The sequence below is a fragment of the Kryptolebias marmoratus genome, linkage group LG8, assembly GCF_001649575.2.
Source record: "Kryptolebias marmoratus isolate JLee-2015 linkage group LG8, ASM164957v2, whole genome shotgun sequence".
Classification (NCBI taxonomy): domain Eukaryota; kingdom Metazoa; phylum Chordata; class Actinopteri; order Cyprinodontiformes; family Rivulidae; genus Kryptolebias; species Kryptolebias marmoratus.
The window spans coordinates 8,946,825-8,974,081 of NC_051437.1; the positions used below are offsets into that span (position 1 = coordinate 8,946,825).

A 27,257-nucleotide genomic window follows, 5' to 3' on the forward strand; every position below is an offset into this window, starting at 1 on the left:
TAATCATCAAAATTAAACGAAATAAACATTTGAAATATATGAGTTTGTATGTAATGTATGAATATAATATACAAGTTTCACTTTTTAAATGGAATTACTGAAATCAATCTACTTTTTCATGATATTCTAATTTTATGACCAGCACCTGTAGATAACTGAGCTTCTGTCTGGTCTATACGAACTCACTATTATTCAGAATATATATTTCACCAATAAAACAAGTGCAGATATTTACTGATTTGTGAGTGATTTATCTAACAGCACAGAAGGGCATACACAATGGACAAGACTGACAAAACTGAAAAAGTCACATTTTCATTAATTTAGGAGCTAATTTGACAAAATATTCCCCTAACATAACATAACACCACATTGTTAAAACGACTGATGGCAAATCACTGGCTTGTTGGCTGACTTTAGGATGTTTTCCTCAGATATGCCTTACTGGCAGTAATTAAGGACGGCACGTAGCACCTACCAAGATGGCGCCACGATTTCTCACCTTGTTAGCATAGACGAAACACATTGAAATAACCAACTTATTTCTATGTATTTCTACTTCAGTGACACTGCCAACGTGTATATAGATTACGAGTGTAAATAAAGAAAACGCAGTCAAACAGAAGCACATGCTACCTTTGACAGAATCCTCCATTAAAGTCTGATTTTAGCAAAGTAGACACCGATGCCCAAAATAACTGTCCATGTTCGTGTTTGAGCGCCCGAAGGGCTTTTCCTCACCTGAGCTACTCCTTCTTCCCAGCCACGAATCACCTCCTGATGTCCGATCTTGAATTTAAAGGGCTTCCCCCGGGATCTCGAAGAGTCAAACACTTTCCCATCTGCCAGCGTGCCTGTTCACATTCAGACCAGGAGAAGCTCGTTTAGACATTTCGAGATGTAAAGCCTGAGATTTGGCTTGGGTTGATGAGCGGTCTGAAGTCACCGAGAGCTAGCGCTAGCTTTCACCGTAGCTTTTAAATAAAAACAACAGCAGTCACTCCAACTGTTTCTTCGTCCAGTTAATAAAAAAGTCCTGCCCGCCAGAGTAAGTGAGTGCCTGATAAAAATAGCCTCTGACTTTAGCACCAACTTAGCGGATGTTAGCCAAACAGACGGAACATGAACAGCGATAGCTGCGATGCTAACAGTGCGCTCTGGACGTGCAGCTGTTAGCCAAACAAACTGCTAAGACTTGTTCTCTCCTTCCCCTGAAACACTGAGCCTCCATGCCCTTAACGACCCATGTAACTCACCAAAAATGAAAATAAGCGAAACGTGCGAGCAGCACTGACTCACTCACCGACATAGTGCACCACGACGCGCTGTCCCTTCTTCGGGAATGTCTGTCCTAAACGACGGGAGAAAACACAGGAAGTACGGTTTAGTGATGAACCAGACAACACGTAAAGAAACTGGAGAATCACGCTATAAAAGAAGTCGCATTCATCTAACCGTCGCCTGGAGTTATTGTCTCAATTTCTACTCCCATGTTCGCTTCCTTTCTGTCCAGTCGACCACCCTGTGAAGCGGAGGAAGGAGGCAGGGGCGGCCCGCCGACGAGCGAGTGGGCGCGGGAGGAGAAAGAGGCACCAGGGGGGGCACATTTTAGCTGAGGCCTTATATTCGGTATTTATCTTCACTGCTACTTTCTGCTGCGTTTGAGCGTCCTGTCCACACACACACACTGGGGTTTTTGGTGAGAAACTGATATTTTCCCAAAATGAGAAACTTTAAAGGGGAAATTAAATAAAATATCAAAATAGTGAGTTTTCATGTTTGTTTTTTAGTTAAACCCTACCATAAAGCACTCCAGTCATCCTCAGTGTCCTGCATCTGTAGCAGGCCGCTGTAGGACACTGAGGAGTGTTTATCAGGGAAAATTTAAGCAGAAGAAGAAGCAAGTTTTGTTATTGTTTGAAAACACTTTTTGTTTTTTGGTCTGGAGTGATGCTGTTGGGAACCAATAAGGCCAATAAGGCAGTAAATAGCAAATACAGACCGTGTGCTGGTTAAATGGTCAACACTATGGCTTATTGCCTCAAAGCAAGAAAGTCTTGGGTTGGACCCCTGGGTTTGACCTGGGGTTTTTTGCATGTTCTCCTTGTGTTTGCGTGGGTTTTCTCCAGGCACTCCGGTTTCCTCCCTAGCATGTTAGGCTCCCTTGAAAAACAGAGCTCTCAATGGGACTTGCCTGCTTAAATAAAGGTTAATAAATATGAAGTGTCTTGTCTCGTGCTTGTTTAAAGGGTCCATTACTCCAAGCTTTTCATCACAGTCCTCTTTGACGACATCGGTGGCCAAAAGCATAAAGAGCAGCTTGAAACTCCAACCTGAAATGAGCTTCATCATGGCTGCCTGTTTGTTGTTTAATATCATGGGACATTCCTGTCTGATTTCGAGCTGCCACTGTGCTGCTTTGAACATGTATTGTTTTGTGGGCGTAAGAACAAAATTATGGTTACTTGGTGAATAAACTTGTTTAAACGTGTGCCATGGCATGACCCCCCTTTGCTTGTGACTTCTTGACATTTGTAATTACAACAGATTTAAAAAAAACATTTCTAATTTACAACACAATACCCGTTTGGAATTACACTGCAAGCTCCCTGCCTCCATGACCTTATGTAAGTAATTAATTGGTTTATGTTTACTGTAAGATCATATTGTAACCTCCCTACATATAAAGTTTTTCTTTTATTTCTTGGGGGTAGAAGGGTTTATGAACTGGTAAACTAAACAGATAAAGCACTTAAGGCTGTCTGCCTCTATGTCTCATTATATGTCGCTCGCTGGTTCGTTATGTTTTGCGTGAATCCCAGTGATTCACTTCCTTTTAAACCTTTGAGTCAGGTACCAAAGCAGTGACGTAGCTTTCAACGTTAATCGGTCAAGTGACTCTGACCAAACAACTCAGAGCTTCTGAAACACTTGTTTTTTTATACATTCACCAGAGCTTCAAATGGCCCATTACTATTTAAAGCATTTATTGTCAAGTCTAAACCATCAAAATATATTAATAGTTAGACACAGGGACGTAATGGGGAAGCTGAAACAGGTCAAGTGCCCCCTGTAGGCTGGTTGCAGTAAAGGTTTAAGTTTTATTAGAACTATATTGTTTCCTCTATAGTTTGTATCAGCTGTTCATTTTAGACAATTTATTTGAGCATAAGCAGCCCACTGAATTGCAGCAATCTAAACTGTAGCAGAAAACAAAAACTCAACAGTGTTGGGTAAAGATCAGTCCAACAATGTGCATTATGGACGCTGTAGTGGGAGACATTTCTGATGTTTGGTATCCTCGTGGGAAACACCAGCCCATCCAACAGAAAACAGTCGAACAATCAAATCACATTTTTAATTCAGCACAGGCCATACATGTTTTCAATCATAGTACATCATCAAAGTCCATGCTGAAGCCATTAACGTCTGCTGATTGGTATGGAAGGACAACTGAATACTTCTACACCCATGACACCTTGGACTGACGGTGTGGCCTGTTGGCGATAGAACCAGGGGTGTTTCCACTCAGTTTATTTTCTTCTGAGACCTGATCAGGACTGGGTTTGGGTTTATGCCACTGAGGAGTTATCTTTGATTGAACACCAGAACCATTTCTTCTACTTTTTTTAGGAAGGTTGTTTGATAGGCATATGGAGGGGGGTGGCTTGTGTGAGCTCTTCTTCTCCTGTTGATGGCAGCAAGGTGATGAGTTAGGATTATATATTCTGTTGGTCTCTGATGTTGGTGTCACACTGAAATAAGTCCTCTGAGAGACTGGTGGTCCCTCTGTGTGCTCTCTTGGTTCTGCTGATGTTGATGCAGCTTTTGGTCTATATGAAAAATGGAAACAAAATAATGAATGTTTCTTCTCTTCTTCCTTTGGATTTGGAAAAGCTGGGTTTTGATTTTCATAAGAAAAGATTATTTCTTGTTACAAAAATCAAATGTTTTGGTCTTGGTGTGTTTTGACTAAAGCCACCCTGAGCCTTTATTCCTTGCAACACACTTTCAGGGACCGTTCAAAATTATTTTGTTCCACGTCCGTTTCCACCACAGTCAAAGGTTCAAGGCAGATCAAGGAGATGAGCCAGTCAGAAATGTTTAGCATTGATGGGGTCTTTCCAGATGTGTAAGCTGCCCATGCCAGAGGCACTAATGCGCCTCCATACCATCAGAGAGGCAGGATTTTAAACTGTGGGCTGATACCAGGCTGGATGGTCCCTCTCCTCTTTAGTAGAGAGGACTTGAAGTTCATGGTTTACATGATTCGTCTGACCACAGAACAGTTTTCCACTTTGCCTCAGTCCATTTTAAATGAGCTTAGGTTCAGAGATGACAGCAGCATTTTTAGATGCTGTTCCCATCTGGCTTCTTCTCTGCCTGATAGAGCTTTAAGCAGCATCTGTGGATGGCACAGTGAACTGTGTTTACAGACAATGATTTGTGGAAGTGTTCCTGAGTCCATGCAGGGATGTCCAGAACAGAATCAGAGCTGCTTTTAATGCAGTGGTCCCTGAGGGCCTGAAGATCACGACCATCCAATGTTAACTTTCTGCTTTTTGTCCTTTGAGCTCAGAGATTTCTGCAGAAATTTTAAATCTTTTGATGATAGTATGACCTGTAGATGATGGAATATTTAAAGTCTTCATAATTTTCTGTTGAGGAACATTATTCTTAAATTGTTCCATTGTTTTTAGATGCCGTTTTTGCAGACTAGTGAACCGCTTCCCATCTAATTCTGAGAGATTCAGCCTCTCTAAATTACCCAGTCCTCTTACTGACCTGTTTCCAATTACCCTAATTAGCTGCAAAATGCTCCTCCAGCTGTTTCTTTTCTGTACCACTTACTTTTACAGCTTTTTGTTGTCCTTGTTCCAGCTTTTTTAAAATGTGTTGCTGCCATCAAATTCAAAATTACCTCACTGTTTCCTAAAAATGAACATTTTTTTTAGTTTAAGCATTTTAAAGTGTCTACTGTGTTCTATTGTAAATAAAGTCCAGGTTTATGAAACTTACAAAAAATTGCATTCTTTTTTCTGTATTTTTAATCTTTACACAATGTCCCAACTTTTTGGGAGCTGGGGTTGTAAAACAGTAACGCTGTGTAGCCCGAATCAAAAAAACAAACAGTCCACATAAACCTTTTCTAAAACTACAAGAACATTTAAATTCAGAGCATTTGTCACAGTATATGTACTACTAATAATAAAATATTATTAATAACAATAATACATTTTTTTCCAGCCCATGCTTTAAAATGACACATATGTTGGTTTAATCTGATCAGGCTAACCTAAACTGTCTCGATATCTGTCTGAATTTGACAAAAGATAAACGAGCTTTTTGAGAATCAGTTCAGATCAACCAAAGAGCCTCTTACTGTTGTTCCTGGAGCTGTGAGCGTCGCCTCTCATTGATTGGATAAGTGTGAAAGAACACCATCCCGATCAGCAGAAGAGCGACGGGAACTGGTGAGAACAGCACAACCAGAGCTGACGCCACCTCGTCGCCATGGCTACAGGCGTTCGTTTCGTAGCCAACAATCCTGCAGAGGACCAGAAGACAAAATGTTAAATCCCAAATGGTCCACGCAGATGACTGAATGAGAAGGTTTGACTTACTGCAAGGTCATGGTAGAAAGTCCAGCAGAAAGCCCCCCTGCCAGCTTACTGCAGAAGGTGTAACCAGAGAAAAACAGAGGTTCTAGGTCTTTACAGGATGGATGTTTCAATGCAAAGTCATCTACAACATCTGGGAGCATCGACCTACGGCGCATACGGCATAAAAAAACACAGCAGGCTTTAATGAAGAGGTCTGAGCGACCGGCTAAACACAGATTCTGACATATTCATCACTGGCTGAGGTTTGGAAGTGGCTACAGACTTCATGTGAAGACTTGAAACTGACTCACCAGGGTAACAGGAACACGGTAGCCACACTGAATCCCATCAGAACGCACATCGTCGTGAAAACTGGAAGGTTAGTGGGGACGCAGGCAACTATGATCACTGCAGGAATGAAGAGCTGAGGAAGAGGCAATTATTACAGATAAAAAGAAAACACCAAGCTACTAAATGTTATGTAAACTGCAAGAATGTCCTTTATCTCACTGAAGATCCAATAAAAACTGTGGCCTTTTTTCCAATTTTCATAAGAACCATTTGCCACAGCGGAACTGCAACCGACGCAGAAACCTGAAAGAAATACTGAAATGTTTCTTTGTGTCTGCTTTTTAAATGCAAACGTTTAAAGTCAATAATATCCTTATGCAGCCATTACTTGCATCTTACCAACAGGACCAGCAGGAGGAGCTGGAACTGGGTTCCCAGCCCAGCTGCATGGCTGCAAAACAGTGCGAAGTTACCTAAGGACATCTGGGCTCACACAAGTGGGGCAGAAAAGGGTAAAATGACACTAAACGTATGCATGAGTTTGGAAAGAACAAACACTAAAGTAAGGAGCAGAAGCCAAATGTAGGGAGTCTAACTTTCTGTCCATCACAGCCACAATAAACTCAAAATGTACCTGAAATGCAAGAACGCTAAACACAAAGCCGAGCACGAGTCGTTGGTAAGGAACGTGGCGTACGAGCATCTTTACTGAGCTCAGATAAGACGGCCGTGTTCTGTCCGAGTAGTGAGGATCTGACATGAAATACACAGCGACATGGGTAAAGGAGAGAGTCACTGAGATTCACATCATGGGACACTGCTGATGGACTAAACCAGCACACGTTAGGCAGCTGAACAACAGTGTTATTTTATTTATAGTGTCTGAACAGCGCAGCATGTCTGACCTGATCTGGCCTCACCTCGCTGCTCCTTCACCCCGAAGAAGAGAACCAGGCTGCAGAGGAAAAACAAGGCGCCCGTAACTGCAGCCGAGGTCAGAAAAGTCCTTTGCTGCAGATAAAACACACACACATGGAAGTTTAACTTAGAAAAACAGCATTTTATTCTGTTTCAGGACAAGACACTGTAAACACAAACCAACAGTCCTTTCTGAAATCGTGTTCTGTGGAAAGATTATGAACAGTTAATGCCTGCTGTAGATAGCTTTAGAAACCTCAGTTTGGAGAAAAATGGTTTAATTCTGACCATGTTGATGAGCTCACAGCTAGTCCCAACAAGGCCAAAACTAGAGTGGATTGCTGTCATCTTAAAACAACTATCTCAAAAAATTTCACAGCTGTTCATGCAAATGTTATTTTATAAACCTTTTACACTGACGACTGAGTTGGTCCAACATGTGTTGTAAAAGGTACTCAGTCAAAGTAACTATCACAAAGTAAGGCAGAATAAAAATAGAGCTGAATTTCCCTTTAATTTAAATGTTATTTTATTATTATTTTAATAAATGTTATTTTTTTACACCGTATTACTTTTGCATCGGATAGCTAACACGTTCTGTTTTGCAACATAAATTTCACATGAAATGTTTTTTGGTTACAGGCTGCAGAGCAGCACAGTCTTGAGTGTTAAAAACTATTGGTTTAATGTAAAAGAAAAGTGCCTAATGCACAAGTAATGTATGGCAATGTAAAGGTTTAAAAAAAACATATTTAAATTAACTGCTGTGACATTGGTAATTCAGCAGCAGTCCTCTTTGGTCTCAGGCTGGCTCTCCAGTCCGAACAAACCTCTGTTTCTTTAAACTGAGGTCATTCAAAGAGCTATCTGCAACAGGTAAGATACTGACTGGTCAGTAATCTCTCCACTGGTCTAAACTATCCTGTCCAAGTTATTGCTGCCTTGTTCTGTGAATGACAAGTTAATTCCTGTGATAATTAAAAGGAGGTTTCTTATCAGTCTGAGGAAGATTTTCAAAATTTAATTATTAGAGTATAAATGAAAGCAGCATCCCTTGATGGGATGGGACCTGCTGCCTTGCACGTTAAAGAAAGATTTTATGTGCTCTCAGTCCGTGTTGGGGATGACTCTCAGCTACCTCCACACCAAAATTTTGCTCAATATCTGTAAAACTGACTGAGTCGTAGACGTCTTTGTGTGCTCAGGTTGACTATCCGTGGCGGCCATCTTCAGTCAGACTGACCGAAAAACTTCATCAGCCATACAATTAGTTGTCTTAGTTCTTACAAATGCAAACAATAAGTATGTCTTGGTGCTTGATGTCTTCATAGTAATACAAAACAAGCAAAAAAACAGCTTGATGTTTTTATTTTCGGGGTCCACATGACCCAACCTACAGAGCTCAAAGAAGCTAACGCCTGATACCAAACATAGAGTCTGTTCTGCTTAAACGTCAAATACCTGCTCAATATTTATCCCCCTCCTCCATGACAGGCAAGCAATCTTGTGTGTTTGTTTGTTTGTCTGTTAGCGAAATAGTCCATGACCCAGTGGGCAGATTTTAATGAAACTCTCAGAGAGTAATCACTGGATGTACATCTGCACCTGGTTCACTTTTAGAGTCAAGCTGATTCAAGATGGCAGTCGGTTTGACAGATACTGAGCTGAAGCTTGGTGTGGCAGTAGCTGAGAGGCATCCTCAACACATACTCTTTGTTTAAAACCTTGGCATGTAAAACGGTGGGCAACATGCATTCCTTCAAAGAATGCCAGCTTCATATACAGCTAGTTTTATTGTCCCATTAGTTTATTAGAACAGCATTATTAATGTAAAAATATAAAGTTCATGTGATGAAGACTACAGTCCACTAAACTGAGGCTGTTAGGTAGAGTCACTGCCCTACTGTCGGGACGCTGAACCAACATCAATCTATTTCCACGTTTTTTCCTCATTCTTTGCAGATTTTTTTATGCCCATGTGTGACTTTATATGGGAAGCTTCAACAAGTTGTACAAACTGATTTGTCTCCATGAGGTCTGCAGGCCTGCTGCACACAATACAGACAAACACACAACAATGCCCACGTCAGACCAAGAGCACTAAATTACTGGGTAACAAGATCTCCCTGGGACGCTGTGAGAACACAAAGCTGTAAGCCTTGCAGCGTCAGCGATGACTGAGCGGTACCGTTTCCTGGAGAGAAGCGGTGTAGGGTACAGACGAGCCTTGAGATGTTGGAGGGTTCGGGTCCAGCTGCCCGCAGGCTTCCAGCTTCTCGGTGTTGTACACAGCTACGACTTTTCCCTGAATCGCTGACGCCAGCAGCATTGCTCCCATCTCAGCACTCATTCCTGGGTGAAAGGAGGACAGAAGGGCATGCGTGACCCCTGATGGTCCCGACATGTGAGCTGCTGAGTGTGGCTACGCTTACTGTAGGCGGCGGCAGAGTCTCTGTCCCTCAGACAGAGGTAGGGGACGTTGTAGCACTGTTCAAAGACGACAGGAGGAAGACAGTGATGCCAGCTGACGGCACATCGGGTGTGTGAAACTGCAGCCGTAGTGGTGAGGCTCAGGGCAAAGTGACAGCAGACGCAGTGACGCGAAAATAAAGTGAAATCCTGTCACCACGGAGGCAATTATAAGAAAACAAAGGAGAGAGAAGCACAGGCTGCTTGAATGATTACAAAGTTTTGCACTATAACCTCAAAGATGATTGTTACTGACAGAAGAATGAAGGCTCCGGTGTTGGGACTCTTTGTCACTGAGACAGTGCTGTCCAGTGGTCTGAAACAAAGAGGCTGGACACCTCAAAGGTTTGCATGATTCGTCTAATAAGTTGTGATTATTAACGTGAGAGACAACAACATTTTAGCAAACTTACAAAAAACACTGATTGAGTTAAGCATTTCCTGCCCTCCCAGGGACACAGACACTCATACTGAGACAATATGTTGTTTTTTTGACATGTGGCAGAAAATGAAATTAAAGTTTCAACATCCTGACTAGAAGTCAGACGCTCCAAAACTGAGTCCAGATGTCTGAACAGTAGGATAAATATGGGATTTTGTTTGTCAGACAGATTGAGACAAAAAAAAATGTTTCTTTTTTAAAATTGATCATTTACCTGTAATGTAGCATAACAAAGTAATAGCTCAGCAACACAAAATATTTCACCTGATGTGAAAAGCTCTTTTATAGATCTCGGTTTAAAGATAAAAAGAGTTTAACTCTCATAAGCTGATTTTTAGTCTGAGCAGAACCGAGAACAAAGTGGAGCTCCAATCTCAAAAATGAACCAATAAATATAATAACGTGTTACATTGTTATTTACATTCATTCTATGATCCTTAGAATATCATAACATTTCTGCCTAAATAACCACAAACAGCAAAATTGACTGTGATATAAATGTTTATAAAAAACTTTCACATTATCACATTCCACACTGGTTTCCTTTGGACTAGCCGTTAGCTTGTTAGCTCAGAGTTAAACTCTTTTTTTGTCAAACTGAGGCAATCTGCAACAGGTAAGATATTAATTGTCTATAACCTTTCCACAGAAGCCCACCACAGAATATCTTATATATTGATTTAGTTGCTGAATTAAAAAGCTGCAGTATTTCCTCCTTGACAAAATGTCAGTCTCAAGTAAGCATAAAGCATATTTTAGATATGTCTCAAGTCAATCTCACAAAAAGATCCTTCTGAAGTTAGGGTCAGAAAGCATTAGCAGCTTAATAAAGTAAGAGCTTTGGACCTTCAATTTTACACCCTGGTAGATGACTATGTGGGGAAACATGCAGAAGGCTTTTTTTCTAGTTTTTCTTTTTAAAGAGGTTTGCCCAGAAAAAATTACAACATTAGAAACATGAAACTACAATCCTGGCATTGCCCAAATACCCTCCATTACTCGAAGAGGTCTGAAGCACAAGGCTGGTTTCAGTTTTTGTTTTGTTTTTTCCAGAGCTTTGATTTTATGTAAGACACTGCATTAGTGGCACTTTGACTGAACAGAAACCAAAAGTTAAAGAAGGAAAAGCACTTTTATGGTGGAGCTGTTACCAAGTCAGACAAATCTGTGATGTGATCCAGAAGCTCTGACTGTGGGAGACATCACACTGTCCACTGGGTTATCTTAGTAACATCAACTAAAATGAATGCAGTGGAGAGGACAGTATTTTGTGTTGACAAAAACACACACTTACACTCATGAGTGTCTCAAACAGGCAGGCTGCCGTGAGGAACCAGAGCACGCAGGCCGCCTCCGACATGGATTCGGCAGGAACAAACCACAGCAGCACGTAGGACAGGGCGCCAAACGGAGCGGAAACTACCAGCCTGCCAGACAAACCAGGGGAGGTTCTGATGAGTCCAGAGAAGCAGAGCAGGTGGCTAAAGTTAGGGTCACGTACACATGGAACATGTGGCTCTGCCAACAAACCATGGAGTGAGTTTTCCGATGGGTGTCTGGTTACTGCGGCTCACCAGATATCCAACCAGAGGGTCGGTCACAGCATCCCAGGACCGACTCACAAACAAGACCAAGGAGACGTAGGAGGCCTCCATCTGAGGGGGGCGATTCACCAGCTTGACATGTTTAGTCTCACAGCGAGAGCAGGGCAAAGGTCAGAGGACACGGCATCATTAGACATGGACTCTCGCTTACCTGCACAACATCCAGGAGGAAAATCTGCAGGGAAATATTTATAGCTGCTGAGGTGATCTGATATGGGACCCCACCCACAGCATAACACAGCTTCCTGCACAGAGGAGCCCCCGCCGACTCCTGGGAGGAGCAGACAGGAGGTCAGGAGGTTTTCTCCTCTTATCTGATCCAGTCAAGATGAAAAACGAGTCGTAATAAATTCACGATGGTTGAAAATGGCAGGAATCAACTCAACACTACTTTTCAGCCGTGAAACATCTGTTTTACAGCGTCAGGTTAAAAATGTGGGCTACAAACGTAATTAATAAATGTTTTCAAGTTATTCACTGAGGAAACAAACAGAGGAATCGAAGGTATGCAGAGAGGAGGTGAAACAAGAACACTTTAAAAGCTATAAAAAACTAACAGCATTCGCTGATTTGTTCGCTTTGTTAAAAATCTGCCCATGATGAATCAAAGCTTGGAGTCCACATTAAAAGAGAACGGCGCGGTAAACATTATTTTAAAAACTGATTAATTATTACTAAGATTATGTTAAAAACAATACTTAGTTCTCTTGTTATACAAGAATTAAAACCAGAATTTCAAAACATTTACATTCTGAAATAACCCTTCATAAAGAAAATCAAATAAAAAATGCTTTTAAGTCATAGATCATTCAGAAGTAACTAAAAAAAAAAACACTTTACAAATTAGTGAAAAAAAGAATCAATCAAGAAATAAATTCAATAAGAGCTCACACTCAAAGTACAATTATTAATGAGCACAAACAGTGAAAATAAACGAAGATAAAACTTTTTTGCTATCATTCCAGTTTTAGTTGCTATAAGATGATTCTGAACTGATATAATGAACTAAAACATAAGTCTAAGAAAACATTTTGAGCACAGAAGCGTCTCTCACCCTCTGATCAGCTCTGTGAGAACCTTCTGTCTGCTTTCTCCGAGTGTTGAGTCGCTCCGTAAGGTTCTCAAAGCAGCTCATCTTCTGAGAGAACGAGGAAAGAGCAGAAAACGGTTCTCCCGAAACTCTGAGCTGAACCTGAATCCTGCCTGCTGGAAACTGGTTGATCAACTCATCTGTTGGAAGGGGACGGACTCTGAGGACCAGCGGCTCATTTTACCCTCTTCGAACGAGACGTTTGCCTGCTGCTCACAGAACAGATCAAACACACTCCGCTCACTTTGGAAGTCACTAAAAATGACAATAATCAGAGGTAAATAAGAAAAACCTCAAAGATCCTTGACTGAACGACACAGAGAGCGTCATATCATAATGTATTGCTTTTACAATTTATTGCTTTTCATTTTTATAAGACTTACAGAATAAACCAGGCATTATTTTAAAATTTGGTTTGGTTTCTGGAGATCATCTCAGGACCTCAGACTTGGTGTCTTGTGACCCACAGCGGGGTCCCGACCCCGACTTTGGGAACCACTGGCTTAAAGCATCAGTGAGGAGCTGGAGGTTCGGCCTGCAGCTGGAACGGGAGGAGAGTTCCTCCACCGGATGAAGCCTGGGGGACAAAACAGTCAAAAAGCTTCGGATGGGTCCTCTGGATAAGCTGATTTAATCAAACAGTTTAAACCTTGAAGCCATCTGCATGAGTCAAATGACTTGGAGGGGGGAAAAAACAGATTAACATTAAAAACGCCGTCACATCCTGAACATCTGAACGCCTGGGTTCAGAAGAGGAACAAACCTCTGTGATAATCAGAGGGGTGAGGTGTTCTCTCTGCTGTTTGCTGTCGGCATGACAAGAACTACAAAACTGAGAGCCTTTAAAAAAAACCAATGTTCTGGATGAATCAGAGTCGGAAAAAAGGGTTTAAAGAGGATTTCTTATTTTGTTTTGCTCTGCATGGAAGGAGCCAGAAGCTCTTCTAATTTTTTTAAAATCTTTTTTAAAGGGGACCTATTATTCTTCCTTGAACAAGTCAGGTTGGTCTGTGGGCTGTATATGTTCATTACATTTAATACACAAAATCAATCTCAGATATTGAGATTTCACCTGATCAGTTCTGCCTGTTTTGAATTCATTTCAGAATGAGCGTTTTAGAGCTACATCATTATTATGCAAATTAGCTGCTGTTGGCCACGCCCCTCAAGTCAGTGACCATCTCAAAACAGAAAAACTCACCGAAGGATTAAAGCTGCAGATCTGACGCACATTTATATCGTTATTAATTCAAACTCTGAGGATTCTGACTGTGGAACAGCGGCAAACAGCAGGTCTGAAACCCGACTGGTAGCGGGTCGGGACAGCGGAAATATAGACACGTTCTATATTGCAGCCGACAACAGAACATTTTCCTTTTCCAGCAGACATTGTTCAGCAGTAAAATCAGCAGAACTAACAGGACGGCCTTCCTGTAATGAAGTGGGCGGAGCTCCACTTGGGTTGCTAGGTGAGGGGCTGGGTTGGGCTTGGGGTTGCTAGGTAACGGGGATTGTGACGCAACAATCCCAAGGTTTTTGAAACAGGTCGTTTTGCAGACATCAGGAAACAGTTACTTATTGTCAGAAAACGGCTGGGTGTTTTGGGTTTTTTTTGCACTTGGACTGTTTCTAGAAGCAGTAGATACCCAAATGGAGGTACAAAAACATGCAGAAAGTGAATTTTGCATAACAGGTCCCCTTTAAGTTTTCCGGGCTTTTAAAAAGTCTAACAATATTTTTTCTTTAGATTTTATCCAATTTGCCTTACTTTCACTCCAACTCTTGTACTCATTTAAAATTGACATTCTTGTGTTTAAGACCTTACTTTGACCTTTAATTTCAGTATAAAAGGCTCCTAGACACAAGGGGTGAACCTCTGTTGTGTTTACAAAGTCAACCAGTATCAAACTTTATTTTTGGTCAGTAAACATGGCTCATCTCTTGACATCAGGAGCCTTTTTATGCCTGAATGATTCATAAGTCATGACAAAAACACTGACGATGGTGAGAAAACCTGGAGAACTAAGGGTCCAGATTAGAGGGACAGGTAGATGTCCTTCTGTCTAACACTGTGGTGATTTTCTGGTTCAGAGGAGTTTTTTGCAGCCTGAGTGACTGACTCAGCTAAAAGGTTGTGCATCTGCATTTCAAAAGAGAGCTTGAAATGGGTCAGCAGACCTCTGCTGTCAGACCTGAAGAAACCAACTGAGTCCAAGTTTGAGTTACCCACCAGTTTTATATCAAGCTGGTGGTTAATCATGCTGAAGACCCCGTTTACACAAAGGAAAAACTACATCCAGATGGTTTTAAGACATCTGACAAACGATTTTCTTTGTATTATCTGTATGAAGGGTTTTTTCCCTCTCTCAAATAAAAATCACACTGAGGACCAGATGCTTGCATTATTTTATTTTAAATATCATTTATATACAGCATAATGTGATCTGTGCACAATGAGAGACTTTGCCACGTCAGCACGGGTGAAATCAACAGGCCCCATGATCATCCTTACAAAAGGGGGAAAAGAAAAATAATCCAACATACACACAAACAGGACTCAAAGACGTCTTTCATCATTTTTCTAATTTTGGAGAAAAAAAAACAAGAACAAAAACAACTTTAAATAAGAGATGGACACCTCTCCGACAGAAGAAATAATTCCTAATTTTTCACCTTAATTGGGTACATTTCAGATTGCAACCAGTTTAATGTTAACCATTAATCTGTCCAATCATCATCCAGGTTTGTTTCCTCTTTTGGATCACCGCCGTGCTACAAATTAGTGCTTTTAGTTGCGTTTTCCTTGGCCTGCCGAAGCCCATACAGCCACTTTATCACTCTTGCATTTCTCTCAATAACAGAAACGGTGTAAGGAGCACGGCCGGTAGCTTTGCCTGTGTCTTCATCCTCGTCGTCTTCCTCCTCCTTTTTCGAGCCTCCGCACTCGGACCCCGGGGCGCTGACGCTGCGGAAACGAGCGAGGGACACGATGTCCGAGCCGGAGGACGGCAGCTCCTGCAGGTCTGAGGGGTCCAGGCCGCACAGGTTGAAGAAGCGCTCCAGCTCCGTCCCGGCTCGGGAGTACCGGTCGCTCATGTCCGACTTGGACCGGGTCAAAGAGGGACGCTTCCTGGAGCTGGAGGAGGACAGCCGGGTGATTGCAGGAGAAGGAGGGGGGAAAGCGGGGAGGGCAGAGGGCGGCGAAGCGAGGGCTGGGCTTTTCGCAGGAGGAGAGGAGGAGCTGTCGGGTTTTGATGGAGAAACAACTGGTTTCAGAGGAGAAGAACCTGCTGCTGCTCTTTGGTGGATGAGGCGCTGATGTGATGTAGCCGGGCGCAGCGGTAACTGGGGAAGTACCGGTCTGGGCTGGAGGGGCTTCCTTAAGACCTGAGGGGGTCTGCAGGTCCTCCCCACGGGGCCGAGCTGAGGCATGACGTCCACTCTGCGGACAGTCCCTGCAGCCGGAGCAGCAGCCAAGGCTGGACTCTCCACCTGGCCAGGTCCAGGTCCGGACGCTTTTAATCTTACTTTAGCTGGACTGGAGCAGTCAGGACGTGGAGGTGGACACGGCCTCTCCTTTATCTGCTGCACACATGGTGATGTGCAGGGGGGGCTCCTTAAAGCAGCAGCACATTCGGGAGCTTTACTCTCCTCTGACTTTGCCGTTGAACCGGACAGTGGTCCATCTGGGAGGTTACTGATCAGGTTACTGAGATGCTTCAAGTCCAACTGGACTCCCTCTGGTTTTGTGGCTGTTTGGGCGGGGGTCTTTCTGGTGGGACGCAGCGGAGTGTTGGGGTTCAACAGAGGCTTCTTCACCTCCGGAGGCCTGACCGGCTGCTGCTTGGAAAGAGCCAGCTGACTCTTGACGTATTTCGCCTTGTCTGCCTCCAGCCTCTCCACAGCACTCTGCCTGGGTGTGCTCGCTGCCGTCGGAGTCCTCCGGTAAAAATCCGGCCCCACCGGCCCTTTGGGCCGCAGACGCGGCGGTGAAGCTCTCACAGCAGCCCGCACTGGCTGCCTCAGGGGCTGATGGAGCGTCTCCACAGGCATCCTGTCAGCTAGTGGTCGTACCTTGATGTCACAGCTCTGATTTAGCCACGTCGGAATGGGAGTCTGGGCGAACTTCTACTTGTCTCGCATTCTTGAAAAGATGTGACCTCAGCATCCCAGCTGAACTCTAGCTCCTTGACATTTGGGCTTCCTGTGGAGAACAAACACCAGTCAGGAGAGAGAAAGAAGAGGAAGGACCAGTAAATAAAATCTACACGTCTCTTTTAAAGACTCTTTAGTCATTTATTAATGCCACAAACACACCCACACTCCAGCCAGACACTTTCCCCGTCTTCCAAGTTCAATGGCTGCCAGCGCCAAGTCTGGTTCGAACAATTCCTCACAGCCATCCATCTTTCTTGAAGACAAACGCACAATAAAAGCGACACTCGGTTTGCAGTTCGTGGAGAGGCGGTGAAAAGGGTGGCGGAGGTGTTCGAGGGGCGATGTGGAGGAGGTGCACCAGAACAGCTGTCAGTGGGCCTTTGTCCAGGGGCAGATCACACACACCAACAGCTGCTGTGGGAACAATGACTCCTCATCTTTAAATAAGGCAGGCTGTTGCCAGGGTTTGTAGTGGCCTTCTCTCCCCAAACCACGAGCCTCAGTGGGATCAATGAAAACAAAAACAAAGAGCTCAACAGATCATGGTTATAAGCCTCCAAAACACTCCGTCTGTGCTTCTGAGTCCAATAAAGAGCCAGTGTGTGCGTGTTTAAAACATGGCTCCAGAGCAGTCTCCATCTGCCACTCAGATGCTCTACATATTTCCCATTCCAGCCCGAGCTGGGCCCGAACTCCTGCTGACACAGAAATGAAACTTTTCAGTTCCCACCTGCCTTCAGGTCCACAGGCCCCTGAAGTCAACCCAGGTTACTAAGCGGGAAGGAATTCCAGGAGGTGGCTCAGACAAACAAAAACACAGCCACAAACGAGCTGCTGCCAGGTCAAGTGCTAACATGTACTTGTGTTGAAAGTAAATGGCAAACACGGAGTGAAGCAGGAAGTCACGCGCACAAAGAGCTAAGACACAAAAGGCCAGGTGAGCGCCAGGTACGGGTTTACCTCAAGGCCTATACGGACAACCGGACCGACTCCAGGCTGCTCTAATTGAAGCTGGAAGTTTAGTTAAAACTGTTTTACTGCCCGTTTCTGTGCTCGTGAAACTCACCTGGACGGTGTGAGAGCAGCTCCTGAGGAGGTTCACAGGAAGAGAGAGCGAAACAAAAGAAGAAAACAGCCGACAAACGACGTCGTCTTCCCGTAAGAGCTTCTGAAAGCGATAAAAACAGCGCAGGTCTAACCGGTCTGACAACTCGTGCGGCGCTCGAGGCTCCGCCCCCTCGGTCTGATTGGGCCAATCAGGCTCCGAGGAGTCACGTGACCCCCCTTCCTTATCCGCACAGAGATAAGGAGGAGCTCATGGTTCAGAGGACGGATGTAGATCCTACCAATCCAAGTTAAAACTTTGTTGTTAGTACAAAAATGAAAACTTATAATCTAAATGATTAGATTAGAAGTTTATACTGAGGCTCTACTGACAAGGAGCTTCTTTAGTTTCAAATAGTCTTAATAATAACTAATTATATTGATTTAAAGTAATGTTACAGATTTTCTCAGGCACATTATAAAGCATGTTGTTCTGGTTTCGATATCTTTATATCTATGAATACTCTGTATTTTTCTTTCTACATGTTAGCTGCACTTTATGGCTTTGTCCTATTTGCCGTTTAATTTTTTATCGTTTTCCTCTCATTCAGAGAAACAATTTCTTATTTCCTACTATACATATATTTATAAAGCTGGAATGATAATAAACTCCTCTTGAATATGAACACATCTGGATATAAATTTGACTTGAGATGAAGCGTAGTTTAACTAAAAGAAATAATTATTGAAATGAAGACTGTCATATTCCATCTTTAAGGGGAGGGTGCATGGATACTATCTGGGACTGCTTTGGTTTTATCGTTATTGAACTTTTTTCATCACTTTTTTTTCCCAGTTTATTCCACCATGAATACAAAGCCTCGTGAAACACATTTAGACAAAACATCTTTACTCATATACAGCATATGATACAACCAGAGAAACAAATGTGAAGCACAAAACCTTTGTTTTAACTCAAACTGAACAAAAAACTGCGGCCTACTCTGTAGATATAAAAACAGATGACCTTTAAGTCCCATGTCACAGACTATAGTCTTCAAAGGTGACTGATTGAATTTTACAACAAATCATATTGTGTCGTCAAACTAAAACTCCTATCTGGTCTTTTTGGAGCATTAAATGTAAGATAATAAGGCCGCATGAAGATTGCACCTAAAACCACAGAATGGCGTGCAAATTCCTGCTGCTCTCGCTTATAAAAATGTCTCATCTTTGGTATTTTGACAACAGCTTAGTCAGAAATATTGCAGGGAGACGCGGTGAGCTTGTATATGAAGAGCAGCAGGGGACTGATTCTGCTCCAGAAAAGTATCAGGAAGGTGAATAACTCTCTTCCCTTGTCTTCTGCAGTGTCACGATGTGTGCAGCACAAAAACAGATCACACGATGATGAAGAAAGGTTTCATTTGAAACATACTTCCTGTTATCACCTTTAAGTGTTGCAAAAATAACCAAAGATTGGAATCTTGTTGTTGCTGGAATAAAAGGAAATGAAATGGGGAGTGCTTTTTCCAGAAAGTGCAATAACATGCTGGAAATGTACAACAGTAGTATTGGCTGCACTTTAAGAGCTTTGCACATCAGTGGTATTTGCCTAAATTAGGTTATTGAAGACAGAATAAAAGCCTGTCTTTGTAAATCTGTCCCTGGATATAACGTGCTAATGCTTGTTTGCATATGTAGCTCACTCTGATGTTACAGAGCTGTAGAATTTCACCATAAAGACACAGATGCAACACAAGTCTTTGAATCATTCACCACAGCTCACATGATTCTCTCTCACACACACACACACACACACACACACACTGCATCCTTGTCTCCTCTGTAAAACTTCAAACAATGAGATGTCAACACCAGAAACACAAAGTCCTGAAGTGACTCTGTGCAGCAGGAGAAGTCGACATGTGCCTCTACATCATCACTATGAAGCTGATAAACACCAGAGTTCGGTTTTTGTGCATCATAAGTTACAAACTGCGACATGTCGTGTTTTTGTACTGCAGGCTGTTGTTCAGGAGACAGCACAGTTTTTATCTTTGTCCTTTGCACCCACGCTGAGAGCTCTTCTCCTCCTCAGGCTGCCTCTCAGGCTCCAGTCTCTCTGCAGCTCCCTTCCCTCCTCTGACACCTGGACTTGGAGCTCGTCAGGCTGCTGCTTTTGAAGCTGTGGGGGCAGAGGGATGCGCTGTCCCAGGAAGAAGCCCTCCTCCTCCGAGTCTGATGACGAGGAGCAGGTGGAGCACGAGTCTTCGTGTTTGTGTTGTCCCGGCTGGAGGGTCAGCGAGGAGGAGCTAAAGGAGCTCCGGCTGTCTCTCTCTTTCTCGCCTCGCACGTCTGGGGAGTCCAGTCGGGGCCGGTCCGGCCGCGAGCTTCGGGAGCACCTCTCTGAACCTGGGTAGAGAGAGGGGTCTGAAGGGACGCGGCATCGCCCCCATCCTCGCTTCATGTTGCGCTGATATGAGGAGGAGCCATCTGGTTGGATAAAAAAAAAACACATTCAAAATAAAAAATAAACTGAACCAACCTGAGTAACATTTAACACCTGAAAACCGTTCCTCACCCAGCAGATCCATCTGTGGTGGGACGTTGTTCTGCACATGCAACCTGCCTCTGAATCCTCCCTCCCCCTCCTCTTCTTCATCATCATCTTCTTCACCCTCTGGCTGCAGCCCTTCCTCATTTTCATCCTCATCATCTTCTACAGAGTAGCTGCAGCTGATTGGTTCTCTGAAGCTGACCCTCACTGTGCCACTGCGTGCCAGCGGGGGAGGAGAACCGGGGGGTCGGTCCTCTGCTTGGGTCTGAGGGGCTGGATCGTGGGGCATCAAGTCACGAGACTTAACAGGGAGAGGGGGTGGGAGGATGGGGGAGTTGTCTGATGAGGGGGGAGGCGAGTCGGACGAAACGACTTCGTTAACATGTGAGTTTATCTGAGGAGGAAACGCTGTGGAGAGAATAATCAGAGGTTTAGTTGTTAGAGGAATTAGTCTGAGTACTGAGTATGTTGACAGTAACTTCTGCTACCTTGCATTGCTTGATTTGTCTTTTCCACCCACTTCCTACAATCTTTTTCAGTAGAGATTCCTTTGGAATTACGACCGATTCGTGCAGCATTTCCATTTTGCTCTCCCTGGGACTGAAAGTCCCTGCCTGGACGTTTGACACCACAGCCCCCTGGCAGTAGATTGTAGTGTGGAATGTCGCTGGGCCAGGACGGACCCAAGCCATTTCCCAGATGAATGTGGGGCAGAGGTGAGTAGGATCCTTTTGGATAAGGATGACCATGGGGGGAAGAAACTCCATTTTGAACTGGAGCACTGCAGTGGAGCTCTGAGAGCAGCAAAATAAACAAATGTGGTGAAATAAAAACATTGTATTTACTAAGTTAAAGTGAAATCTAAAAACTCACTGGCACACAAACAACATTTAATACCCAGTGTCTCACATTCACCTTTGTTTTCTACCGCAGGATGAACGCAGTCTTTTGCAGGCCTTGAAGTTGGGTTGATGCCCTCTAGTGTCTGCAGTGGGGAACCGCACTGTGGCTGACGGCGTCTCTCTGACGTCTCCCACCGTTTGCTGTGATGAGGGGATCTGCTCTGCAGCGCCGAGTCGCAGGAGTCCGAGTTGTTGGGGTCCTCGCCGAGTGAGCAGGACCTGGAGCAGTAAATGAGCCCCCTGCGTGGAAGGAAGGGACGGCCAAGCAGAGGCAGGCGACAGCGGGCGCAGCAGAAACACGACTCCACGGCGTGCCAGTGCTGACCCTCGTACGTCATCTGGCCCTGGTCAATACCTGACACAGATATTATCACGTTTATATACATCTGTGTTGATTATTATAATCTTGTATGATTAGATGGATGTCAATAAATCAGTGTTTTACAGTTAGTTCAGTACCTATGTGCTCTCCGCAGGTATCACAAAACTCTGCATACAGGGACTCGTAGCAGGAGCAGCAGTATGGTCGAGTCTCTCTCATGATGTAGCGTTGACCCCCCAGTGAAGCCTCACACTCAAAACAACAGAAGTGCTTCATGTGCCAGTATCTCCCCTCAGCCTCTGTGCATTCATCTGCTAAAATAATCTGCAGCCGGGGGTGAAAGAAACAGAGTCTGAGATCATTCCTGGGTACAGAGCAAACAAGTGGAAGAAGATTTGGTTTAATGTCATGTCAGCAACAATGGCTACATCATGACAGTTAGCTGAAATAAACAGCTCATTTAAAACAAGAAAATATACAAACACATCATTTAAATATAGTTTTAAAGTCAATATTTGATAGAAATTCAAAAAATCTTTTGAGGTGAAACCTTATAAAATGATTTTCCATACTGTTTGGACAATAAAAATGTTATCTTGTGGTACTTCAAGCAGAACAGGAAAGTGAAATGTGTTTCACTGGTGAACCCATACTATAATACTGACATAACGTGTTTTTTTCCTAACATACCCTTTAGTGTCAGCCTTGAGCAATCACTGCTTAATCATGCTTAGTTTGGTCTCCTATTAATAACAGGGTTAATTTCATACAGTTTGTTTATTATACATTCATCTCATCCAGTTTGCCACTTAGTACAGACACAGGGTGTCGGTTTGGGCCTGAAGTCTGAGGCAGAGCTCGGCTTTAAGGGCTCTCTAAGCAGCGCTGTCTGCTTTTTCATTACCAAACGTACCGTGAAGGCTGAACCCAGCAAAAAACGTTTACACTCTGCTTATTTAAAACTATCCAGTTTCTGTAAAACACAGACAATCATGGGATGATGCATCTTTATATATTCTAATGCTTAAGGACACGATATTGGATTTGTAAAAATTAAACTGATAACTTGGATAAATAAAAAAGCGATGTGCCTGGCAGTCCTCCCGTCTCCAGCTTAACCATTCAAACTCTTACAGAGTCGGTCCTGGCAGAGCCATTAGTGAACTATCTCAACTAATCCCTTAAGTCATAGTAAGAGGCCAGTCAAAACAAACAGAGACCAATAGAAAAATCTATAAATAGTACAAAGCGATTAAGATAGTGAAACACATCTATGATTGAACTGGAGCTACATGGGGGGAGTTTAGTGAGACGGTCACCTCATCGCAGGCCTGGCAGCGGGGCTTGAGCCTCTCAGCGTGGTGCCGGCCGCAGTAAATCTGTCCGTCCTGGTAGAAGTAGATCAGGTCGACCAGCAGCTCGTTGCAGGACGCACACTGGAAACACTGAGGGTGCCAGCAGGAGCCGTGTCCCGCCCGGTTGGCAAACACGGCGATATCTCCCCCGCTGATCTGCCTGCCACACTGGAAAAAGAGACGTGGTCGGGTGGGGGTGCGGTGCGAAGGGAAGGAAGTCAGATGGCATATGTTTTAACAAAAGATGAACAGTTTAATTTGCACAGTCACTGGCTCACACAGCCCTGTGATCATTAAATCTCAGCTGCTGTGGCCCCTCAGCTATACCTGTGCTTACATGCACCTAAATGCACCTCCAGCCTACAGGGTTCTCACACATTTTAACAGGCTTTCACATCTGTGCATTAATGCTGCGACAAAAAAAGAGCTTAATCTCTGAAACATGCTAATTTTGTGTGTTATTCTGCACCTGCTGGCAGATGGCTCCGGTCATGGTTACAGGGAAAGGTCTCACATTGCCTCGGCCCAAATTTTCTTTTTTCCTCTGCTGGCTGAAGAGACGCAGCTCTCTTTTCTCCTCCTCGTCCAGGGAGTTACAGTACTGAGGCTGAAGGAAACACAGATCTTCTTGTTAGCACAAACAATACGCTCAAATAGCATCAAGGCTGTTTCCATTAACAGTTAATCTGCCAGGTATTTTGCAGATGACTGAGCAAATTGTCTGGATCATCTGTAATGATAGTGATGTTACCTCAGTGTCATGGGTGGGCAGCTGGTGCAGCAGCTGTTTGATCCTGTATCTCTCCCCTGGACTGTTCACGTAAGGCACCTTGTCTTCTGGTAAGCAGCTGAAATACTGGTACACCTGTATGAGAAGGCAAGTATGCTCACATAAAGGCAGAAATGAGAGGCTACATACAGCAATTTATCAGATTACAGAGCATTTTATTCAAGTGCTGACATAAATCCAAATGAGAATGTTTTTATCGTTGCCTTGCAAACTATCTAATAAGTTCGAGTCTCTGTATGAACACGTCCAGGTAAGACAGAGCATCTTCTGTGTCTGTGTAGCATTAATTTATATCTTGACTCTGAGGCTGTTCTGCGCCACAATCTCTTACCTGTTCGGGCTTGAGCCCGGGTGGGACCCATGAGTACTCCTCGGAGGCGCATCCCGAGTCGTCGTCCGAGATGGAGTGTCTCTGGAAGTCTGATACAAGCTTCGTCATCATCTTTTCCAGCTGCCCTGGCACCGAACGCACCGCATGCTCCTCCCGTACACACTTACAGTGCACACAGATCTTCCTGCGGAGACAGAGATGGTCTGAGGCTTCAGATCTGATTTACAACACAAGCGAAAGCTGATCACATGTCTAATGTTTCACTTAACGCTGCAGGTGGTTACTTCAGGTCCTGTGGTGCAAAACAGAAAGTTTTGAACGTCACTCTTAACTAAAAGGTGTATTTTATTGTTTACTGTGGTGGCAAAAAAATAGATAAAAGTGTTTAAAACTGAAATCTTCTCTGATAAGAGGCCCAGAATCTGACTCTTTAAAGTAAACAAACCCAAACATTAAAGGGTTCTCAAAGTAATAACAGTTTCATATCACACTCATGCCATTCCAACTGCTGTCAAACATATAATTTATGAACACACAGAACTGGAGACATTACGTCACAAACCAGCCCACAAACATTGTTCAGGCTGGCTAAACTAAACACTAGTCAGCGCTAATACACAACTGTTGTCAGCAACACAGAAAAACACAACACCCACATGGTTTCTGACAAACTCGGATCAGTCCGTGCCCTCTTCACCCTGTCCCCTCACGGGACCTGCATCTGGACTGGAGCATCTCTGCCAAACAAGCAACAAACGAGGTCACGGACGTAAGCCCGCCTCTCAATCCAGGCCAGTCCAGAGAGGGAGGTGAAGATTGGATCAGTAATCTCCCTCTGCCTCGTATTACAACCATCTTGTTCTCCGACTCTGCATCTCATTCGATCTGGAGGAGGGTGTGACTGTGTGTGCGTGTGTGTGCGTGTGTGTGCGTGTGTGTGTGGGACCGGTGGAGTCAGAACAAAGTGCCCTGGGCTGAAAGTGAGGTGTGGGTGTCACGCATTAGAGTGGGTGTGACAATGTGGCAATATACAGTATCTACTTGGTGTGGTGCTCTCTGCTGTGATTGCATAACAGCTCACCAGCTGGTACTTGTGGCTCAGGTTCATGAGGCACAAAGCTGCTTTATTCGAGCACCCAATCCCCATGGAACCAAAAGGCTTGCACACCCAAACACAGAACCCCAGGTAAACGGAGGAGTACTGCTCCTCCAATCAGTGGTTCATAAAAACTGGGCTCTCTGAACTATTAGCCACCACTGGTGACAACTTAAGATTTGAAAATGTTCTCTTTCCTTACTCCTCACAATGTAACTGCTGAGAACTTGACATCACAGAGACTAAAGTATTTATCCTGAGATCCCCCTTAATAGTCTCCAAACCAGGACTATAGGAGCTGCTAAGTTCTGCATTAGAATAGTAAATGTCCACAGTTAGGAAGCAGACAGAAACACTGTAAATAATAGTAAACACAGCAAGTAAGTTTAGGTCAGGTTTAAGTCGTGTTGGCACAAATCTGCCTCCAGCTGTGTTTGTGTTACTGTGTTAACAAAAAGAGATCTAAGAGCACAAGCTCTCAGCAAGACTAGGACAGGACAGTCAGAGAGCGGGTATGATGGGACAGATGGCGAATACACGTCTCAGCCGGTTATCCTCCACCAGCAGCCACACATACAGTTATCAAAGCATCTGTGATGCTTCATTCACCAGCAGATGCCAACCTTCTCATGCACACAACAGTCAGTGAGAGAAGTCCCAATCTGGAGCTGTTTAAGGTACTCTGAAAAGTCTCAGATCCTCTCTTTGTGCAGCTGCTTCACTAAAAGAGACAAGTTCAAACACTGCATGAATCACAGTACACACTAAAATCAGTTAAATGTAGTTCCTCTTCTGTATTCTGTGCTAATGGTACAGCATGTGAAGAAGGAGATCCAAACCATAATAATGCACATGTTTGTTGGAAGAGGCCTTTAATCAGGAGTTATTCAGCGCTGCAGTTCAGTCAGTACCAGCTGTGTCGAGCCTCGTCCTGTTTGATTGTCTGAACCACAATCCTGTGACGTAACAAACTAAGCTTTATCCCCACTGGATGGGCGCCACATTTAATTTTGTTCCCCCAAAAACTAATTAGGAGATCCAAATGCGGGGCAGTAAATAAAAGGACAGTTTAATTGCCTCAGTTTAGCCTGGTAGCCTGACAAATCCAAGAGTGTGACAGCTACACATCTGCTCAGAAAGCACCTGGACAGATGTGTACTTGGCCTTGCTTGAGCGAGGTCAAGCACAACTGTTGATCTGTTGATCTAACATGGTTAGGTCTGGGACATTAATGCTGCACAGAGGAGAAAACCTCTGGAAAAGGTGGCCTGCTCAACGCTTTTCAAGGAAAAGGGAATAATGTGCAGTTTTGTTCTTGAATTTTATGTCCTACAGTAGATCAATAAGACAAACTCATACAAACACAAAATAAGACTTGGTTTGTACAGGTATCAAATGGCTACTTAGTATTCTGAAATACTACACTGGATCCAGTATACTAGTTTTATTACCAGGAGTCCTGACAGATGCTTATTTGGACAGGCATCAACAGCATGCCTCAAAATTTGTTTTGCTGAACCAAAACATCATCACTGAGACTGCATGTACAGCTAATCTTGTTATTGTGGGGTATACACAGTTTACCATTACTGCTCATAGCAACTAAATCATTTAAACAATAATAATAAAGCCAATTAACCAAGGAAAGAGAATAAAATAGTCTTCTAACAAAAAAAGTTGGAAATGCATAAAAGCTACACAGCATCATTAGATGAATGAGAACAAAATGAATCATATAACATTTATTATCCTATTTGTTTTAGTGAAGACATTAAATTAAAGGAAAGAGCTGAACAAGTTTTCAACACTAATATATTTCTAAGCTACAGGCGAGCTGTCTGTCAGTCCTACGTGGACATATGGTTTGTACTTTATACACAAAACAACATAGTCAGACAATGACACACAAGATCCTCTAAAGACAGACACACACAGAGTCTACTTTCATCTCCCCTAATGACTGTTTCAGTTCCCAGTCCATCTAATCCAGTAAACCAGGAAAAATGTGGCTTCCTCATTACCTTTGGCAATAATCATGACAGATTAGTCCCAGTCAGCATGCTGAAGCTGTCCCGTCCAGACTGAAACCATCCTGACTGGGCGTCCGCAGCTTTCTGGTGCCTAACAGCGAGTCAGTGAGAGCAGGGCATCTTCCTCTCTGACTGATCATTTCTCAGTCTGCACTGCTCTTTTCAATGTGCCCACCAGCGCTGACTCCCACCCTCCTCCGTCATGCACGGGGGTGGGTGTGTGTGTGTGTGTGTGTGTGTGTGTGGGTGGGG

The 27,257-nt window shown here is 43.7% G+C and overlaps 4 protein-coding genes across 8 annotated transcripts in view; all 4 read right to left on the bottom strand.

Moving 5' to 3' along the window:
* Positions 1-1,589, bottom strand: part of fkbp1aa (FKBP prolyl isomerase 1Aa) — a 7,033-nt gene extending 5,444 nt beyond the window's left edge. Inside the window, exons 1-3 of the mRNA XM_017409387.3 lie at positions 1,456-1,589; positions 1,304-1,351; positions 742-854 (exon numbers count right to left, since the gene is read on the bottom strand). Of these exons, the coding sequence (XP_017264876.1) occupies positions 742-854; positions 1,304-1,351; positions 1,456-1,492 (198 nt within the window). The 5' untranslated portion in view covers positions 1,493-1,589. The remainder of the gene's footprint in view (positions 1-741; positions 855-1,303; positions 1,352-1,455) is intronic.
* A 1,822-nt stretch (positions 1,590-3,411) lies between these two features.
* mfsd2al2 (major facilitator superfamily domain containing 2a-like 2) lies at positions 3,412-12,646 on the bottom strand. Its single transcript, XM_017409436.2, has 14 exons — positions 12,382-12,646; positions 11,479-11,598; positions 11,254-11,378; positions 11,018-11,150; positions 9,245-9,299; positions 9,001-9,164; positions 6,815-6,905; positions 6,529-6,647; positions 6,294-6,377; positions 6,114-6,197; positions 5,915-6,027; positions 5,625-5,768; positions 5,384-5,548; positions 3,412-3,833 (listed from the first exon to the last, which is right to left on the bottom strand). The coding sequence occupies exons 1-14, from the start codon at positions 12,460-12,462 to the stop codon at positions 3,464-3,466; spliced, it is 1,848 nt and encodes a 615-aa protein (XP_017264925.1). The 5' UTR covers positions 12,463-12,646; the 3' UTR covers positions 3,412-3,463.
* A 2,165-nt stretch (positions 12,647-14,811) lies between these two features.
* Positions 14,812-17,798, bottom strand: fam110a (family with sequence similarity 110 member A). Of its 2 annotated transcripts, none has more exons than XM_017409402.3 (2): positions 17,642-17,798; positions 14,812-16,621 (listed from the first exon to the last, which is right to left on the bottom strand). In XM_017409402.3, exon 2 carries the CDS (start codon positions 16,468-16,470, stop codon positions 15,190-15,192), a length of 1,281 nt encoding a protein of 426 aa, XP_017264891.1. In that variant the 5' UTR covers positions 16,471-16,621; positions 17,642-17,798; the 3' UTR covers positions 14,812-15,189. The 2 variants fall into 2 exon arrangements, with proteins under 2 accessions (XP_017264891.1, XP_037832983.1); XM_037977055.1 differs by lacking the exon at positions 17,642-17,798 and adding an exon at positions 16,735-17,599.
* Positions 17,799-18,508: 710 nt separating this feature from the next.
* Positions 18,509-27,257, bottom strand: part of prickle3 (prickle homolog 3) — an 18,670-nt gene continuing 9,921 nt past the window's right edge. For 3 of the 4 annotated variants that reach the window (XM_025004489.2, XM_017409328.3, XM_037977056.1), the window contains 9 exons: positions 23,880-24,063; positions 23,510-23,623; positions 23,228-23,365; positions 22,723-22,926; positions 21,541-21,727; positions 21,095-21,436; positions 20,668-20,973; positions 20,204-20,587; positions 18,509-20,115 (listed from right to left, as the gene is read on the bottom strand). In XM_025004489.2, the coding sequence (XP_024860257.1) occupies positions 19,655-20,115; positions 20,204-20,587; positions 20,668-20,973; positions 21,095-21,436; positions 21,541-21,727; positions 22,723-22,926; positions 23,228-23,365; positions 23,510-23,623; positions 23,880-24,063 (2,320 nt within the window). In that variant the 3' untranslated portion in view covers positions 18,509-19,654. Of the gene's footprint in view, positions 20,116-20,203; positions 20,588-20,667; positions 20,974-21,094; positions 21,437-21,540; positions 21,728-22,722; positions 22,927-23,227; positions 23,366-23,509; positions 23,624-23,879; positions 24,064-26,996; positions 27,172-27,257 lie in introns of those variants that run through there. The other variant, XM_017409329.3, reaches the window with a different exon arrangement.

Excerpts from the sequence above, each read along its gene's own strand:
- mfsd2al2 (XM_017409436.2), bottom strand. The coding sequence starts at position 12,462 with ATGAGCTGCTTTGAGAACCTTACGGAGCGACTCAACACTCGGAGAAAG. Across the intron at positions 6,198-6,293 it reads TCCTCCTGCTGGTCCTGTTG|GTTTCTGCGTCGGTTGCAGT; the intron begins GTAAGATGCAAG and ends TATTTCTTTCAG. Across the intron at positions 5,549-5,624 it reads CTTTCTACCATGACCTTGCA|GATTGTTGGCTACGAAACGA; the intron begins GTAAGTCAAACC and ends GGTCCTCTGCAG.
- fam110a (XM_017409402.3), bottom strand. The coding sequence starts at position 16,470 with ATGCCTGTGGAGACGCTCCATCAGCCCCTGAGGCAGCCAGTGCGGGCT.